Source organism: Barbus barbus (genome assembly GCF_936440315.1).
Source record: "Barbus barbus genome assembly, chromosome: 46".
Classification (NCBI taxonomy): Eukaryota; Metazoa; Chordata; class Actinopteri; order Cypriniformes; family Cyprinidae; genus Barbus; species Barbus barbus.
This window is the reverse complement of record NC_136724.1, coordinates 4,323,315-4,341,763: the sequence shown is the minus strand read 5'-3', so window position 1 is coordinate 4,341,763 and position 18,449 is coordinate 4,323,315. Positions and strand designations below refer to the sequence as shown.

At 36.0% G+C, this 18,449-nt stretch overlaps 1 protein-coding gene and 1 pseudogene across 2 annotated transcripts; both read left to right on the top strand.

The window, feature by feature from the left end:
• The first annotated feature begins 700 nt into the window (after window positions 1-700).
• LOC306865109 (type-1 angiotensin II receptor A-like) lies at window positions 701-13,133 on the top strand. The gene is made up of 2 exons (XM_079409483.1): window positions 701-854; window positions 10,294-13,133. Exon 2 carries the CDS (start codon window positions 10,402-10,404, stop codon window positions 11,479-11,481), a length of 1,080 nt encoding a protein of 359 aa, XP_079265609.1. The 5' UTR covers window positions 701-854; window positions 10,294-10,401; the 3' UTR covers window positions 11,482-13,133.
• Window positions 13,134-13,365: 232 nt separating this feature from the next.
• Window positions 13,366-17,973, top strand: LOC306865108 (carboxypeptidase B-like; annotated as a pseudogene). The gene is made up of 11 exons (XR_013786102.1): window positions 13,366-13,556; window positions 13,661-13,736; window positions 14,283-14,408; window positions 14,619-14,718; window positions 14,815-14,916; window positions 15,072-15,176; window positions 15,266-15,376; window positions 16,003-16,093; window positions 16,291-16,447; window positions 16,538-16,622; window positions 17,654-17,973. The product of XR_013786102.1 is annotated as a carboxypeptidase B-like (transcript).
• The last annotated feature ends 476 nt before the right edge of the window (window positions 17,974-18,449 follow it).

The window sequence follows — 18,449 nt, the reverse complement described above, 5'->3', positions numbered from 1 at the left end:
AACAGAACCAACAAAAACATTTTAAAAAGTTGTTTTTTGGATTCATTGATCTGAAAGCTTAGCACATTCAGCTTCCTACCCACACCGATCATGCAAAAATAGAGGTAAACTAGATTTGAACTGGCATGAAGGAACATCCACCGACTGCAGAATTGGATCAGAGAATCTGACCTCATAGGTCAGTCCATCTAACTCTCACAAACAAGTTCTCTATGTTCTTTCTCATGTCTATACGCAGCCGGCTCCAACCTTCCCAACAGACCTCTGCTTCCCTACGTTGTTTTCTTTTCCTATCCTTCTATGTCTCAGATGTCAGATCTGATCATCAAGCTTTCTAGTTTGTACACTCAGTACATCACTCAATCAGTGATGTAACGGCAGTATAGTACATAGTGTGTACTCACATGTTTTTACAGGTTTTTTAAAGTCACATTTGATCTTGAAGGACAGAAGAGGAACAGGAGACAACCAATTTCCTCTTCATCTCCGATGTCTCATGTTGGTGACAGTGCTATTAATATATCTTTGGGGGGAGGCCAATTAGAGATGTCATGATTTGCCTTTGCAAGATTCATGGCATGGGAGGACGAAATAACTGGCTGCTGAGCTGGAGATGTGCCACTCAGATGGGAGGAGTGTTAAAGCTGAGTGGGTGTATGCTGGGGGTGGTTGTCTTAACAAACAGATTCTGTGGTAATGCATGTTTTCATCAGTGGGGGGTCGACATGCTGTGTGTTTGGACATGCTGATGTGTGTGTAAGTGTCAAGCGCTTTGACTGGTTCTCGTCTTGTTTGAGCAGTTCATGCACTTTGGCTCACACTCTGAAACTGTGATTTCTTATCCACTGCGTCAGGTAGGACCACTTCTGGTTTATTTAGAGTTTTGAATGTGTTTATATGTCATTGTAAGTATGTAAAATGTACTAAAAGATAATCATGTTTATTGAGCATGTTTGAATACTTATTCATTCATTTGGATACTAAACTAAAATCAAAACATCAAACGTTTTATTGCTAAAGAAAGAATCATTATTAGTTTCATTGCATAGTTAAGATTTTGCCATAAATATTAAACTTGACTAATTAATTTAAAACATCTCTTCCCGCTGCAGACATGAGTAATACTGAATAATAATGCAGTTTATTAAAGAGAAGTGTGCTATTATTTATGGTTGTGTTTTTAGCATGGTGGATGATTGGGGGTGGACCTTTTGGTCAGTTAAGCATCACCTTAAAACTACCCTGGAACATCCTACACTGAAAGATTTACCTTAAGACATTTTATAGTTTTTACTTAGAAACTAAAAGAAAAAATCTCTCTCTCTCTCTCTCTCTCTCTCTCTCTCTCTCTCTCTCTCTTCTCTCTCTCTATAGATACTAAAAATATATCAATATTAAGAAGTTATATTGTATATGGGGTAATTTCATTTAACCCAACCAATGTTCACTTTCAGGAAAAAGCCATGCTGAGTGATTTCTTTTGTTGAATGAACAACGTACTTGCAGATATGATGGTTACAAAATGATGCTAAAAGCCTGTTATGAGACTCAAAGCACTTTGTTTAGTCTGGTGCGTTGTTCCCATTATGCTGCACATACAGTACAGTATCTCATGGTTCATTTAAGAAGATGGTCGTTAACATAAACATTCACCTTGCTATCTAAATGAGGACATACCATTGTTAACTTTATTGCTATTCTAGTCATGTACATACTGTATAAAGAAGAACAAAATTTATGTTTGTTGCTGGAACAAAATCCATCTGCGGTATACTGGAACTTACAGACAGTGTCATTAAGACTGACTCAATGTTATTGCTTCACAGAATCCACTTAAAACAGTCTTAACATAGAGGCTAAGTTTATGTAAATGGTCACTGAACTAATTCATTTTCAGCTGAAAAATTTCACAGATGTTACAGTAACCAGTGCTGACAGGATGTGGTAATGTTCAGTGACACAACAAAACTAAGAAATGTTTCATTTTATGTTGGAGCCGATAGCCTTATGGTCAGAGCTTGGTAGAGATTTGGGTGAGATAAGTACAAGCCCCAGCTTCTTTGTGCTCTATTATTTAAATAAATTAGAGTGGCTTTAACAAATACAGAGTGATCTTGATTCAGTGAAAACCAATAGGATTGAAGGACATGGAGCTCACATAGACCTGTGACAGCAACTGTAGTCGAGTGTCCCCATGATGGTGTTGAAGTTAGCCAAATTAATTTTTGATAGAGGATAGAAGAGTACCACATTTCTGTTAAAAGTTCCAATATTTGGAACAAAATGTTATATATTAGGTGAAAAGCATACGAATTCACAGCCTTTATAAAACAGTATCCAAAAGGAAGCTGGATGATCTACCACTCCCGGCGAGACTCTAAAGTGCATATCTGATGGATACTTTACTATCCCATGAGGCCACAGGAGAGGAGTTGTGAATGGCAGTATAGCGATGCAATGGATGTTGTATGTCTGGATTACACTCAAACTACACATATTCATACTATATAGAGCATACTTTTTAACATTATAATATACTGAATATTTGAATGAAATTAGAGAGAGTATGCAAATTTTAGACGCAGACTACAACGTTTTAATAGAGGCAATACCTACTTTTTAATACAAATATGCATTAGCTGGACTAGCCTGAAAATGTTTTGTGCGTGATTTAAGAAACACAGTTTGTGATACCAGTTTTTAGATTATATTTCCAATTTGAAATATTATTTAAATAGTGATAGAACAGGTTCATAAAAAAGCTCACAGATATGGCCACCAAGTTAACCTTCTTTCTTTACGAGGGACTTTAATAATCAGTACGCATATTAATGTAGATTAAATCATTTATATTTGTTACAATTATTTAAACTAACACTTTATTTCGATAGTCCACTTTAGACATTCTACTAACAGTAAGTAACTTTGCAACTACATGTCAACTAGCAGTCATTAGAGTATTAGTAGACTGTCTGTTTAATATCTTCTAACACTTTATTTTGATGGGTCCACAACATACAACATACTGACTATGAGCAAATTTGCAAGTATATGTCAACTTATTCTACTAACCCTAAACCTATCCTAACAGTATACTCTGAGAGTTAGTAGACATGTAGGTGCAACTTAATGAGAATTAGTTGACATGTAGTTACAAAGTTACTTATAGTTAGAATGTCTAACGTGGACTATCAAAATAAAGTCTAACCCTATAGTTTTTAGTATTAAGTTTTCCTTTGTGAAAACTAACCATACTTTAGTATCTAAACGAGTACTTGTTACAGACATTATAGCCTACTAAGAATATATTTATGCGAATATATTATTCGCATAAAGATGTATTATAGCAAATTGATGGTAAATGCAAATAGCTGAACATAAAAGTGCTTTTTTGATGCCACTTAAGTAGGACTTAAGTACATTTTTATATAGTATGTCATTTCATAAATATTCTGTTGTCTTTGAAATATGTTAGCAGAATATACTGACAAGCATTTATGATTTACTAAAATATACTAAATATACTAAAATATATGTAATTTCTACTGATCTTTGTATGCCACGTATTTAAGTATATTTGTAATTACACATTTGTAATGAAGTTGCAATGTTGTACATTTAAAGTATATTCATTTCAAATGTAATATGTATGGAAACACTACAGTTAAAAATACTTTACATGTACTTTATTATGTTAGCACATCAACTCATCCTTCATTTGTTTTTACACACTTTTAAGATTTTAAGTGGACTACAAGTGCGCACTCAGTGCAATTCAGTGCAGTTCTCAAAGCATTTTAGGATTGTCTACTCCACAAATGATACATGTGATGCTACCTTTAAATTTGGCACTGTAATTATGCAACCGATCTCATGAAAGCACGTATAAATAACACAACTTTATATTTCTATTTGGAGTACTATTTATATATGTGCATATGATACGCAATGGTTAGGATTAGGGGTGTGGGGTAGGTGCGTATTACATGTACGCCAAAACTGAATATGGATGTCAAGACATTGGCCGTTTCTCAAATGGAAGGCTGCATCCTTTGGAGGTCACATTTGTAGGCTGCATACATCATAAAGAAGATCTTATTTTAGAATATTAACAGCTATAAATTTGACCATTATCCTTAGTTAAGTGTAAATTGTTATAATATGCTCTTGAATCGCAAATGTAATGCCCAGTTAACTGAAATAAACCAGGCTTGATGACGTATGCAGCCTATAAATGCGACCTCTGGAGGATGCAGCCTTCCATTTGAGAAATGGCCATTGCGTATCATATGCACCCGAAAACTGTGTATTATATGCACACCAAAGTCAATGTCTGCGAGGCTTTTTTTTTTTGAGACTAGGCTTTTAGAACAGTCTTTCGAATCTATAATGCCTTAAAATGCTGCATCTGCAATCAGCTCCCTAAGTTTCAGTACAAAGTTATTGTTCTATCTCTCATTGTTAAAAACATTATCATCTCTTCAGCTCAGCCTCAGACAAACCCTATATGTTTTATTGAGCTGCAGTCTTAAGGCTGACTAATATTTGTTGTCCACAACTCCCATGGCGACAGCTTTCATCTATCTGCTGGGAACTTAAACACGATAACAGAAGCTAAATTGGTGTGTTGGGCTTAAGTTTGTGCTCGGCTAAACAATATGACCGACAGATGTCCATGTCATTCCATCTGCTGTTAATCCAAACAGCCGTTTTCTTTAAAAGCCCAGTCAACAGAAATATATAAACCCCATCTCTGCCATCCCAGAGGGAGAGGAGAGAAGATAATTGTTTTTTTAGTGGCCACAGTTGTGCTGATGAGGTGAATTTGACGTGGTACCTCTCCGAAGTGAGAGAGGAGCAGATTGAGTGAATCTTTAACTAGATCAGAGACGACTTTTAGTGGGCAGTTTAACGCTCTGCCAGATGGTGGTGTGAATGCTGCACTTCTGATTAAACAGAGCTCATTTTAGACAGTTGCGTTGTTAGGTAAAGTAGCAAGTGAATAGATGAATCCCATTGAAATATATCCAGGAGACATTTGACCTCAAAATCAATCTCAAAATAAAAATGAAGGGTGCAGATGCAAAAGCCTCTAAGTGCCATCTGAAATGTTCAGACATTAGCATTTTTCTCAGGCTCCTGTTTATGTTTCATTTTAGAAGACAATTTCAATCATAGAGGCTTTTGCATCTGAACACTTCAAATTATACCACACATCCATGTTTCTCAGATTTTGAACATGCATTTATTTATGTATTGCTTATTTTTAGAGCATGCCATATATGCATAATCTATTGTATAATTGACCTTAATTTTACATAAAATACAACAATCCTTCAGCAATTAATTTTTCATCATATGTTTATTTTTAAAATCCTTAAAATTGGACTTCAAATTCAATTCAAATCAATACAACACTATTATGTAGGGTAGAGTGGGGGGGGGGGGGGGGACTACTGACTCTACTGTTCTCATATCATATACAACAACAACAAGGTTTAAAACACTTTTATTCATACTGAAAATTAGATCATTTACTGTGAAATCTGTTTTCTCGCCGGTAAATCACCAGGGTAAGCTTAGTGAAAAGTTCTACATAACTCTCATCAACGTAGTCCATAGTTGCAATTAAAATGTATCTTGACTTTATCTTGTGGTTATTTTTGGAAAACTGTTGGAGGGGGTGAAAACACCTCTGTATTCACGCATCTGTACAATAAAATCATGGTATGCATCATTGCTCTCTTATATGCCATCCCACACTAGTCCAATGTTGGAAATGCAGCAATGTTCTTTATCTGCTATTTAATAGAATATAGCAAACAAATATAAAGGTGCATTTCTGCCTTTTACATTCTCCTCTTAAGAGTAGTTACTTTGGTGCTGTGTATTCCTGTTATGTGCTCTTATGTGTTTATGTACGGTGCGTTAAAGTTCTCCTGGGTAGTTCATGTTTACGAGTTGGAAAGTCGTAATTAAGATATCAAGTGCGCTAAAGTCACTATGGTTGCAACAAAATGCCGATGCATCTTTTTTCAAGTTTTTTAAACTCTGCTTCAACAAAATGACAAATAAAGTGTGCATACATGTGCTATACAACTCATAGACAATTATAATAATTTCATTCATTTCAACAAATTTGCTGTCTATACAGACACTGCGTCCACTGCTTCTGAAATGTTTTCTCACTGACACACTCCCAACTAGGAAACTCTGAGTTAAAGAAAGTTCTGAGTTTCCCACTCATAATTCTGTCTTTGTGGTGGTGTTCATGTGAGTTCAACTCCTAAATACGATCTTTCTTGCATGACTTGCACCAATATTTGTTAAAGGTATTTCAGTGAATCTTGATTCTCAGTAGTGCGTTCCCATGTTATCAAAGTGAATCCAGAGAAACAGCATGAGAACACATGCGCAACTAAAAGTGAGCCAGTCTCGCACATTTAGCTTCTGTGTTCCCTGTACAGTCAAATTTACAGCCGCCTACAGTTACACTCATTTAAAAAAGAAAACAGGACTAAATCAAATGGTGACGTGCGGAACTGCTTTACTGCAGCAGGCCTGAGGAGGAGACATGCAGGGGTGATATTTCATTATCCTGTTACCCTCGGCACCCTGATGTTGTGCTCCTCTCGCAATGAACACCACATCTGCAACTGATATGGATGTTGCTTTTATAGAAGAATGCATACTTTTAAAATGTCCCGACTGTGAAACTAAAAAACCTACATTCACTTTACATATGAATCATATCCCTCTAAAATATGAGACGAGTAAATTATGAATTGTATGATCAAAGAGTGATGATTGATTGATTGATTGATTGACTGACTGATTGACTGATTTATTTATTCATCCTGAACAAATTCATTTATTTCAATACTTTAGATGTTTTAGATAGTTTTTTTTTTATAGGGCTTTGCATCCTTTTGAATGGAATTGATAGACTTTTACATTGTAATTAAATTCCTGAATCTGAACTGAGGTGAGAAACAAGACAACAGAATTATTGCATTTTATGAAATTAAATAATTTGTCCAAGCAAATATATGTTCAATGAACTTTTGTGCACTATTCAGAATGGGATTAAAACTTAATTGAGAATTAATTAAAAAATTCCAATTCAATTCCTAAATTTGTAATTCAAATTTGAATGCACATAACTTCATAATTGCAATTTGAAAGAAGTACAAATTAAATTGAAGGAAGTCTGCATAACTAAAAGTTTTGAATTCATGTTTGTTCTTTATTTCTTTACTTTAATTTGAATGAATTATCCATGAACACAACACACACATTATATGGGATATATAAATTAAAAAAAGTCAATATCATACATTCAGCCCATAGTATTGGTTATTTATTTAAATTATATAATAATTATATTTAATAAATTAACCTTTTGGACCATGGTGGATGAACATTTCAGTTCCAGAAATGCTCTAATTTATACCAAAGACCCCAAAAATTGACCCAAACCAAAGGATATAAGCTCAAAAGTTAGAAATATAAAGAATATAGAGAATACTCCTGAATATAGATAAATCTAACTGATTAAGAAAAAAAAAGAGGGAATAAATAAGTAAGATTAGTGAAAATCAGTTCTGTCGCAAATAAAACTTAAAGAGAACTGCTTCCTAAATTTGGACTTTTTACACAATCCTGGTTTGTATTTAGATTTTGTTTAAATTTGCAGCTGAATCCATGTATTGCAGCCCCTTGAGGCAAACCAACGCTCATATTGCATAGTTAATTAAGCATGCATAAAGTGTTTTATTATTGTAGTTTTGTACATTTATAAACAATGTTCTAAATGAATAGTTTTTCCTCACTCTATCCTGGTAGCAGCAAGCTCATTTGTTAACCGCAAACAGGTTTGATTTTCTCACAGGCACTTTCCACAGCCTAGACCCCTGGTGACCTGTTTATTTAGGTGTGTGCTGATTAGAAATTCTCATGCTGAGCTCCTGAGATTCTCATGCTCCTTTCATAACAACTCTGCAATGTTCCAATGCACTCCTCTTTCTCTCCCTCTATCACCTACATCAATTAATGGTGTAGTTAGAAAAGCACGTTTACTGCCATGCCACCTTCATGAGCACAGGCTCTGCTGTAGCTAACACTAGCTGCTAACAGTTTCCATCCATCTGCTTATAGTATGTTCAAGACCCACACTTTCATAACAGGGCGTCCTGACTTTGAGCAATGCATTTACATGACATTTACATTTGTTTGTGAATACTGATAACAATTTTTAGGTGGATTTCCATATGTATGCACAAATGTTTCAAGAAAAAGACACACTGCAAGATGTGAAGGTGATTCAGGACATGATTTGGCTTTCAGAGCCTCCGTGCTCTCTTCAGTTGTGAGGATAAGCTTCAAAACTCATTCTTCGGACATGGGACAAAACAATTTCATTGTATGTTATTAATTTAAATATCAGCATTTCCCCTTTACAATGTAAAAATAATAATAATAATAATAATAATCAAATGACTGACAGCAACAGCTGCCAAACTAAAACCGTGAAATTACAGTAAAATATATTAATTGAAATAAAATGCAAAAACAATTTTACATAATTTTTCATTAAAGGTTTTACACACAGACACACACAAAGAAAATATTACACTGTAAAAAAAAAAAAAAAGAAAAAAGAGAGAAAAAGTTGAGCCAACTTAAAATTTTAAAGCAACCAGCTTTTTGCAGATTTTTGAGTTCTCTCAACTTATTTTTGTAGGAGATTCTCAACTTTTTGTTGTATAAACTTTAAACAAGTTGAGAAAACTCAAAAATCTGCTGAAGTTTGTTGCCTTAAAATTTTAAGTTGGCTCAAATTTTTTTTTTTTTTTACAGTGTATTTTACATATTTCTCCTCGTTTCAATTACAATATTTTACTTTAATTTTACGGTTTTTATTTGGCAGCCATAGCTGCCAGTCATTTGACAATTTGTTACATGACTTTTTTTTAATAACTAGAACAGCCTTAACACAAATGTACAATTCATTCATTTATTCACTCATTCATTAATTCATTCATTCATTCACTCACTCACTCACTCACTCACTCATTCATTCATTCATTCATTCATTCATTCACTCATTCATTCATTTTATGTGGCACAACATAAACCATGATTCCACCAAAAGCAGAACAAAATCTGTGTCATCTGTTTGGGACAATTATTCATTCATTGCCATTTTTTTAATAATACTCATAAACATTTGACATACTGCATATTATATATTTGTTTTATTTTTTTATTAATATTTATTTGCATCTGACAGAATTGACCCATAACTTATTGAGTGATGATCAAGGAAAAAAAGTATTCTCTTATTTGAGAAAATTTAAAAAGCAGGAGGTTTCACTAATGTAAATGAATACATCTGAACTTAATTAGCATCTAGCCGATTAAATATTGCATCAGAGTAAAACATTTGTGGGCCATTCAGAAATGAATTAAAATTGAATTAAGAATGCATTTTAAATTCCATTTCAATTCCTGAATTTGCCATTCAGATTTAAAATGCACAGCAATAAAATGAAAATTCATTGAAACAGGATAATAAAACAAAACTTGATGTCTTTAGACAGACAGAGAGACAAATAGTCAACTTTTGCCAAAAAAAAAAAGATAAAATAAAACTGCTGAGGTTACTAGGATGTTTAGCATTAGCTCAAAGATGAATGTCACCGGCCATTGTACCTTTGGTCAGCTCAACCCAACAAGCTCCAAGAACGATTCAACATCCACTGTTAAGACATCTTAAGTGCAAAATGCAATGCTGAAATTCTGTATTTATTTGTGTTTTGGGATTTTCAAAAGGTCCTAAAAGATATTTTTTGATCAAGCAACATACTTGACCAATGCACTGCCACACACGGTTCTGCTAAACAAACCAGTTACACGCGTTGCTGCATCAGCAACAATGTTCATCAATCAAGGGAGCGACAGACAGACAAACAGAAAGACAGGTTCACTGAACTTTTTTTTCCATGTTCCGTGACAAACACCATTTTAGAGAGCATTTTAAGGGGTTCCTGGTGGACAGATAAGTGTAATTTCAAAGGGCTGATTCATCAAGCATCTGTTTTTAACGGCATCTTATTTAGCAGACATAGCGTGATGAGTGAGGACAGTTTTAATGTGTAGAGCTTAATGAGAGTGCGTAGCAGGAGCTCTTTCATGGCCATGTGTCACGACCGCTGTTTACGGCCTTTGGCTGTGGTAATGATGCCTCTTCCCCTGGACTGTGGTTGACATTTTTGTTGCTCTCCTTTATAGGTGTCAGTGAAGCCTTTACCCTAAAGCTGGTGTTGGTTACTGCAGACACACCCTGTGGATAGTGGAACCCATTTGTAGTCACATAATCACCACAACTGGAGACCAGAAATGGAGAACAAAACATCAGGAATGAGCGAGGGCCTCCACTTGAACTGCAGTATGTCTGGAAGACACAGCTTCATCTTCACCTTCATCCCTGTCGTCTACGGATGCAATTTCGTCATTGGGGTCATTGGCAATAGCATGGTGGTGGCTGTCATCTACCGCTACATGAAGCTGAAGACAGTAGCAAACGTGTTTGTGCTCAATCTAGCCATATCAGATCTCACCTTCCTTATTACGCTACCTTTGTGGGCCGCTTTCACAGCTACGGGTTACCACTGGCCGTTTGGGACCTTCCTGTGCAAGGCAAGTGCCGGATTGGTCATCTTCAACCTCTATACTAGCATATTCTTCCTCACCGCTCTTAGCATCGATCGATATCTTGGTATCGTACATCCGGTGCGCTCCAGACGCCAACGCACACTTTTCTACGCCAACCTCACGTGTGTACTCATATGGCTGTTTGCCTTGCTCCTCAGTGCACCTACAGCGTTAAGCCGGGATGTGTACGACATTGGGAACTCTACATTGTGCGCTGTGTGGCACCGCAGCGAGCAGATTAACTTGCTAGTTACCCTTAGCCTGCTAAAAAGCGTGCTAGGTTTCCTTGTGCCTTTCCTCATCATCATCACCTGCTACTGCCTGATCGGTCAGGCACTTTTGGGTTCCAGGGGTCTGTTGAGAAAAAGCGTTCGCTCACGGGAAGACGAAACTCTCCGTATGATAGCTGCTACCGTGGTAGCTTTCTTTGTTTGTTGGGCTCCTCACCAAGCTTTCCACTTCATGGAGCTGCTAGCCACGCTTGGCATAGTGGAAAACTGCCAAACACTGGATGTTATTGACACAGCCATGCCATTTACCATCTGCATCTCCTATTTAAACAGTTGTGTAAACCCCATTCTTTATGGGTTTGTAGGACACAACTTTCGCAAGAACCTACTGAGGTTACTAGGTTGTGGGTCTGGACAATCTAGCAATAACTTTGGAATTAGCTCAAAGATGAATGCCAACTCTCATTGTACCTCTGGTCCACTCAACCCAACAAGCTCCAAGAACGATTCAACATCCACTGTTAAGACATCTTAAGTGTAAAAGGCATAGCTGAAAATCTGTATTTATCTGGGATTTGGGATTTTGAATGGTACTATAAGATATTTTTGATTATAGTTCTGATAAACAGTCTGCTTCTCTGGTAAGTTTTCTTTTTCAGGTCAAGTGTACTTGCATCATGTTATTTCCAGTCTGACATATTTAAGAATGCAGACTGAATAATGCAACTAAATTGGCATTTGACTATATACACTGAAATATTACAAAAACTTTTTATTTAAAATGTTCTTTAAAATAATTGCTTTTCATAAAAATGGACCATATTTAACACACAAAACCATAAAAATACCAAATAAAATAATTAGAATTCAAAAAAAGGTATTGCATATATTGTGAAAACTATGTATAGGTGATACTGTGTATATACTGTACTTATCTGGGTTAGAGGGTGACACGGGAGTGAATTTTCAAACCTCTCCCGTCCCACTCCCACAAAAAAAATCCCGTCCCATCCCAATCCCATAAAAAAACTGGGGGGAAATCCCGTCCCGTCCCAATCCCAGAAGAATGACTCCCATTCCCTCCCACTCCCGTGTTGTTGTTTTTTTTTTTGGCTGGAATCTGTCAGTTACAGTAAAAAAAAATACAGTACAGATCACAGCATGCCCAGCTTAGTTGAATAAAAATCCAAAATGTAATTTATTTTATTGAACTGAAAGTCATCTTAACAATGCACAGTGTGTTTCATGTTGAATTTTATGCAAATCATCCATCCATCCATCCATACACATGTGTGACGCTGAAGGCCACTCGTGCCTGTGTCTGAAAAGTACTTAATCAGTTGTCTACAAGTCTTGCAGCTGGCGTATGGCGTTTTCACGCCATCTTTCTCAACGCGTAAAATTTTTTTAGTTATTTCAGACCGCCCAGAAATATCCGTGAGCACAACTGACGTATTATTTTCAGACAGTAGTCGTTGCAGTGTAGCTTTCACGTCTGCCTCCATTTTGGTTATGATTTTCGCGGCTAAAAAGTGTGTGAAGAAGCCTACTTCTTCTCTACCATTATTGGTGGTTGGCACTATCGCCACCAACTGTTACGGGTGTGTGGAGCACGCCATTCACTTAACCGGCTACAAGAAAGCAAACAGGAGGAGAGCATAAAGAGACAGGACAACTAGTATTGAGTTCAAAATTAGTTTATTTATTTAAAAGGTATATTTCTGTATAGTTATAGTTATCATAGTGTTATTACGATTCCCGGTCCCGTCCACTCCCGCTTACATTTTTTCCAGTCCCGTCCCAATCACGTTATTAATAGTGATTTTGTTTCCCATCCCGTGGGATTCCCGCGGGATTCCCGTGACCCGCGGGATTCCCGAAAAAATGTCAGCCTCTAATCTGGGTCACTCTTTTTCCCCACTTTAAATAATGTATTTTACTAAAACCACAATGTATATAACATATTTTTGAATGCAGTACAACAGTGTGAAATGCTAAATTATATTTGTGACTTAATTAACTCAAATACTTTGTTATAGTGCAACTGCAATGTTTCAAGACTTTTTCAAGAGTAAGAACATTAATTGATAACTGTAGTAAGATATTAACTTGTTCTATATGAGATAAGAATGTGAAAACCACACACACTGAACATTAAAAAAAAAACTTGTTGTGCTATATCATTTGAAAAATACTTTCTCTCTCTCTCTTTTATGGTCATTCCATATTTTGTACTCATCTGAACATTCAAACAGCACTAAATGTGTCTAGGACTTGTTTTTTTTTAAACAATGGCCCCAATAAGTTTTTCTTTTCTTTGATAACATTTAAGCATCTGTCTTTTAGCAGGTTAATGATTGAAAGATTTGTTTTTGAAGCTGTTGTCACCTCAAATCATAGCTAAAAATATCTTCAAAAGCATGTGCAACAGGTGAATTATAAATGATGCATATGAAGGCATTCCGGAGAAGGTCAGGGTGGGCGGCCCTTGGAGGCCTGGCATTATAAAAAGAGATCTGTGTGGAGAACATGAACATGCTGCAAAATGAAGGTTATTTTGCTCTTGGGATTGGTGGCGGTTGCTCTCTGTGAGCCAACCAAATTTGTGGGGTAAAATCTTGAATATATTTTTATCTCCTTAACCAGAAAGATTACAATATGTGGAGCTAATATGTAAGAGGGTAAAAAATATATCTCTCTTCACACTTCTCTAGAGATAAGGTCATCCGTCTGACACCTGGATCCGAGGAAGATGTGACAATCATAAGGGAAATAGGCCACAAAATCAAGGTAAAATTAAAAATGCAAACTCTTATTTAATATAAAATATGGTTTCATTGATGTATTTGCATTTTCAGTATTTTCTATAGGAACATTGAGTGGCAAGGTAAATAATAATAATAATAATAATTATTATTATTGAAAAAAAAAGGGCAATGCAAGCTAACAATTATCATGTAGGACCAATCTTAGCCACCGGATGACACTGTCAGCTAATTTTTAAAAGGCATGATGTCTGATATAGTTATTTATTTATAGAATTAAGACGTTTTTTTGCAAATACAAATCTAGACAAAATGCAGTGTAACAGCATATTTTATTACAGTAAATATTTCAGTGAATTCGATTTATATATGTATTCACCAATCAGACCAAGTATTACTAAGAACTGTTTAATACAATTTGATACAGTGCACTTTTCTGAGACACTGCTTGCAAAAATAAATAAATAAATGATATCTAGATGATATAATGATTGTAGTGATTTAATTTTCATTAAGACACATGTTTGTACACGCACTATTTCAGTAAGTGTACACATTGCACCCTCTGCAGGTGGATTTCTGGAGGCCTGACAGTCCTGACCTTGTGAATATTGGCATGAATGTTGATATTCTTTGTTCCTGGAGCCCAGCTTGACATGGTCTTCACCATTTTACAGCAGAGTGGCATGGAAGTTAAGTAAGTATTTCACATACAAGTTGCATTAGACTCTGAAATCTATGCGGTATAAGATGCTGGTGCTCTGGCACTTGTATTTTATGATTCAAAATGAATATATTGATATACCATGGTATACATGGTACCCCAAATTACTGGTAACCTATGTCAGATATTCTTAGGATTTTATCTAGTATACAGTTTTAAAATGGGCCATCATTGTCTTCCCAGGGTCATGTTTGAAAATCTTCAGGAGGCTTTGGAGGCTCAGATGGACAACAAGAGTGCAACAAAGGCCCATGACTACACAAAGTACAACAACTGGGCAACGGTATGATTGCTAGTGCACTCATAATAACCTGTAAATCTAGATTTTGTTCTCCATTCCAGGTGCTTTAATTTGTTTTGTTTTTTTACACACCTACAGATTAATGATTGGGTAGTCTCTATCAGCTCTGCCAATGCTGCCCTGATCAGCAGGCAGGTGATCGGGAACACTTATGAGGGACGTCCCATGCACCTTCTGAAGGTAAATCCCTGCCTCTTTACAGAAATGTTATATCTTCAAGTACAGTTAAGTGGCCTTTTGTTTTCAAAATGACCTGCAGTGATTACCAGTACAATAACAACTTTTTTGTTATTGGTTTTGACAATAAAAACACTGTAATTTTTCCTTTTCCACAGATTGGAAAGCAGACAGGCTCTGCTAAGCCAGCCATCTTCATGGACTGTGGCTTTCATGCCAGAGAATGGATCACTCATGCTTTCTGTCAGTGGTTCGTAAAGGAGGTAGGCTACAGTAAAAACTATATGTTTTTAAATGTATGTCTTTCACTCGAGAGATCTGTAAATCTAAACTTTGTTTTACTTATGTTTAGGCTGTGTCCACCTATGGCAGTGACCCTGAGATGACCAACCTTCTGGATAGAATGGACTTCTTTGTTTTGCCTATCTTCAACATTGATGGCTACGAATACTCCTGGACCAATGTACGTTCATAATGTGTGTTATAAAAATACATTATTTACATTATTCAGTATTTTCATATATGGTCTAGCTACACACACAGCCAATGAAGTTTAGACAAATTTAACAATTTTAAACAAGTTTCTTTTGTGTTTAACAGAAACATAAATATGTGTGTTCCATGTAGTTTTTTTGCTATCAGTATTCAGCCACGCTGTTTGCATATTCAGAGATGACAGCCAATGAGCAAACGTTTAGTGTGATGGGTCACGTCACTTCAACATAATGACCCGCACCACAATTTTAATTTTAACACGTTTTAATAGAAAAGAGTACAGTCTTCATTTGAGACAATTCCATTTGAATCTACATAACTAGTCTAACTTGTTTATTAATTTTGTAGTCAAAAATAAATTATAAATACTTCAACTTCTATTACTTAATTGTAATATTTCATATTATCTCTTTTTTATTAATTCTAAAATGGGAAAGTAATAAATAATTATTGTCCAAACTCATAGAGCGCATTATTTTAGGAGATATTGGGAATTGCCATTACATACAAACTGACATGATTATATAATGTATAATGTGGTGAGGAGTGAAGAAAAAAAAATATGATCTGAAAGTTCTTGTTTTGATCGCACAGAACAGGATGTGGAGAAAGACCCGATCCAGGAACAGTGGTAGCAGCTGTATCGGTACTGACCCCAACAGAAACTTTGATGCTGGATGGTGCAGTGAGTACTTGCTTCCTATTAAAGCTAGTTATTAAAATCAACAGCATATTAGAAATTAAGATGAGTGTCCACACCTTATTGCTTAACTAGCTTAACCAGCACGGAATCTTGGGAAGTGGTCCTTCATGACATGCACAAATAATGTAATATTTTCCTGTTCCATGAAATATGTTTGATGTATGCCATTCACTTCCCAGCCACTGGAGCTTCCAGCAACCCTTGCAGTGAGACCTACTGTGGAAGCAGCATAGAATCTGAGATTGAGTCCAATAAATGACTGTCCACTCATATTCCCAGCTGCTCCTTTTCCCCTATTCCTACACCTATGGGCTGACTGCTGATCACTCAGAGCTGGTACGTTTGCATTGAAGCACACTACAAAAATGGCATGTGCCTTTGAGGTTTCTGACTGACACGAGTCTTGTATCTTGTCTTTTTTGGTAGCTGAGTGTGTCTCAGGGAGCTATTGCAGCTCTCCGCTCCCTGTACGGAACCAGATACACTAGCGGCCCTGGTGCTTCGACCATCTGTGAGTACATCTGTGAAGTCCAAGATAAGCTCTTACATGTATTGAACTCTCTATATCCTAGGCCTCTATCTTCAGTGTTCTCAATGGAATGGACTGGCTATGCATGCTCTATAGGCATCAACTTGCAAGTTGTGACTCACAGTTGCTTCCAAAATGAGCTAGCATGTTCCTAAGATAACAATGTAATGCTCTAAGTATGCTGCAGTGATGCTGCAACTTCAGAAAACACATGCAAATAGAAAAAGCACCAGCAAATCAAGAAAACATCTTCATCAGTTTGACAGCAGGTGGTGAAAATGCTCACAACACAACCAAATAAATTTTATTTGCAGTGCATTTCTTTGTTTGGTTGTGTTGTGAGCATTTGCAGCGGGTGTGTTGTCAAATTGACGAAAGTTGTTTTCTTTATTTGCAGGTGTTTTATCTATTTGCAGCGCGTTGAGCTCTCTCGGCCACCATATTCTATGACCAGAAAAGATTTATGATTCTTACACAGTTTGTTCAGCATGATAATCTTTACAAATGAACACAAACTTTTATGAAAGTTGAAGCCTTAATACAATCGCCAGAGGTAAAAAAGCTAAGTGTAGGACTATAAACAAACTACTTCACAGTTGCATGGCTTTAACATCACCATCACTAAGCTTAGGGCAACTCTTTCAGTCTTTTTAACATGAAATATTTTTACTGAAAGTTTGATTTATATTTGTTTTCAAGAATGTGATTATAAACATAAAAAGCTGTAAAAGCAGACTAGTGAGGAGATGACTTTACCTGTTCGATATGAGGATGATTAATGTCCTGACAGCCCCTATATATATATATATATATATATATATATATATATTATTATTATTTTTTTTTATGTAAAAATTCCAGCACTGAGTGGTGTAGCTTACTGTCTGTCTTCGCTATGCACTCCTGTCGTGGTACATGTACTACAGTCTGATCAAGAAAACATTGTTTCTATCAAGAGCCATTTAGCATGTAGTGAGCAGGTCTGATTTGTTTCATCACTCTTCTCATTGCAGACCCTGCTGCTGGTGGCTCTGACGACTGGGCTTATGATCTGGGCGTGAAGTACTCCTACACCTTCGAGCTGCGTGACGAAGGTCGTTATGGTTTCCTGCTGCCTGAGTCTCAGATCAAGCCCACTTGTGAGGAGACCATGCTGGCTGTCAAATACATTGCTAGCCATGTGCTCGACAACCTTTACTGAGAGGGAACTGTCTGAAAAAGCACATCTCAAAATACCATGATCAGTAAAGCAATAAAACACAGAAGACTGTTTGTTGATTCATATGTGATACTAAGTACACAATGATGGAGACATCAGTTTGAAACAAGCAATTAAATGCAGTCATCTATTTATAATAGCACACATCTATGTACATATGTACCAATTTGTACATATTGAGATTTGAGTACTTGGACACACACACACAGACAGACATACAGGCCTCTATATAAGTAGCATCTGCAAAAAAAATATATTTTTGCTGTTCTCAGAATTGACTTCCCTTTTCAGAAACATTTTTTTGTATGTTTAATTTTTAGTGGTTGTGTACTGCCTGAATTCATTTTATTTTTAATTTACATTTTATTTATAGGTGCCTTACATGACACTCAAGGACACCTTACAATAAAATCAATATGATCCATGAACGCAAGAAAACTGTCCAAACATAATTTGTTCTAATTTAAAAAAATCTGTTGTTGAAAACATCTTTTTTTTTTTTTTTTTTTTGCTTGAAAAGTATGCTTGTGCTTATGTATTTTAAATGAATGGCACTTGTTACATAATAGAAATGCTTTCATACATTGGGA

What these genes read in the sequence shown, in the direction of transcription:
- LOC306865109 (XM_079409483.1), top strand. Translation starts at nt 10,402, where the DNA reads ATGGAGAACAAAACATCAGGAATGAGCGAGGGCCTCCACTTGAACTGC.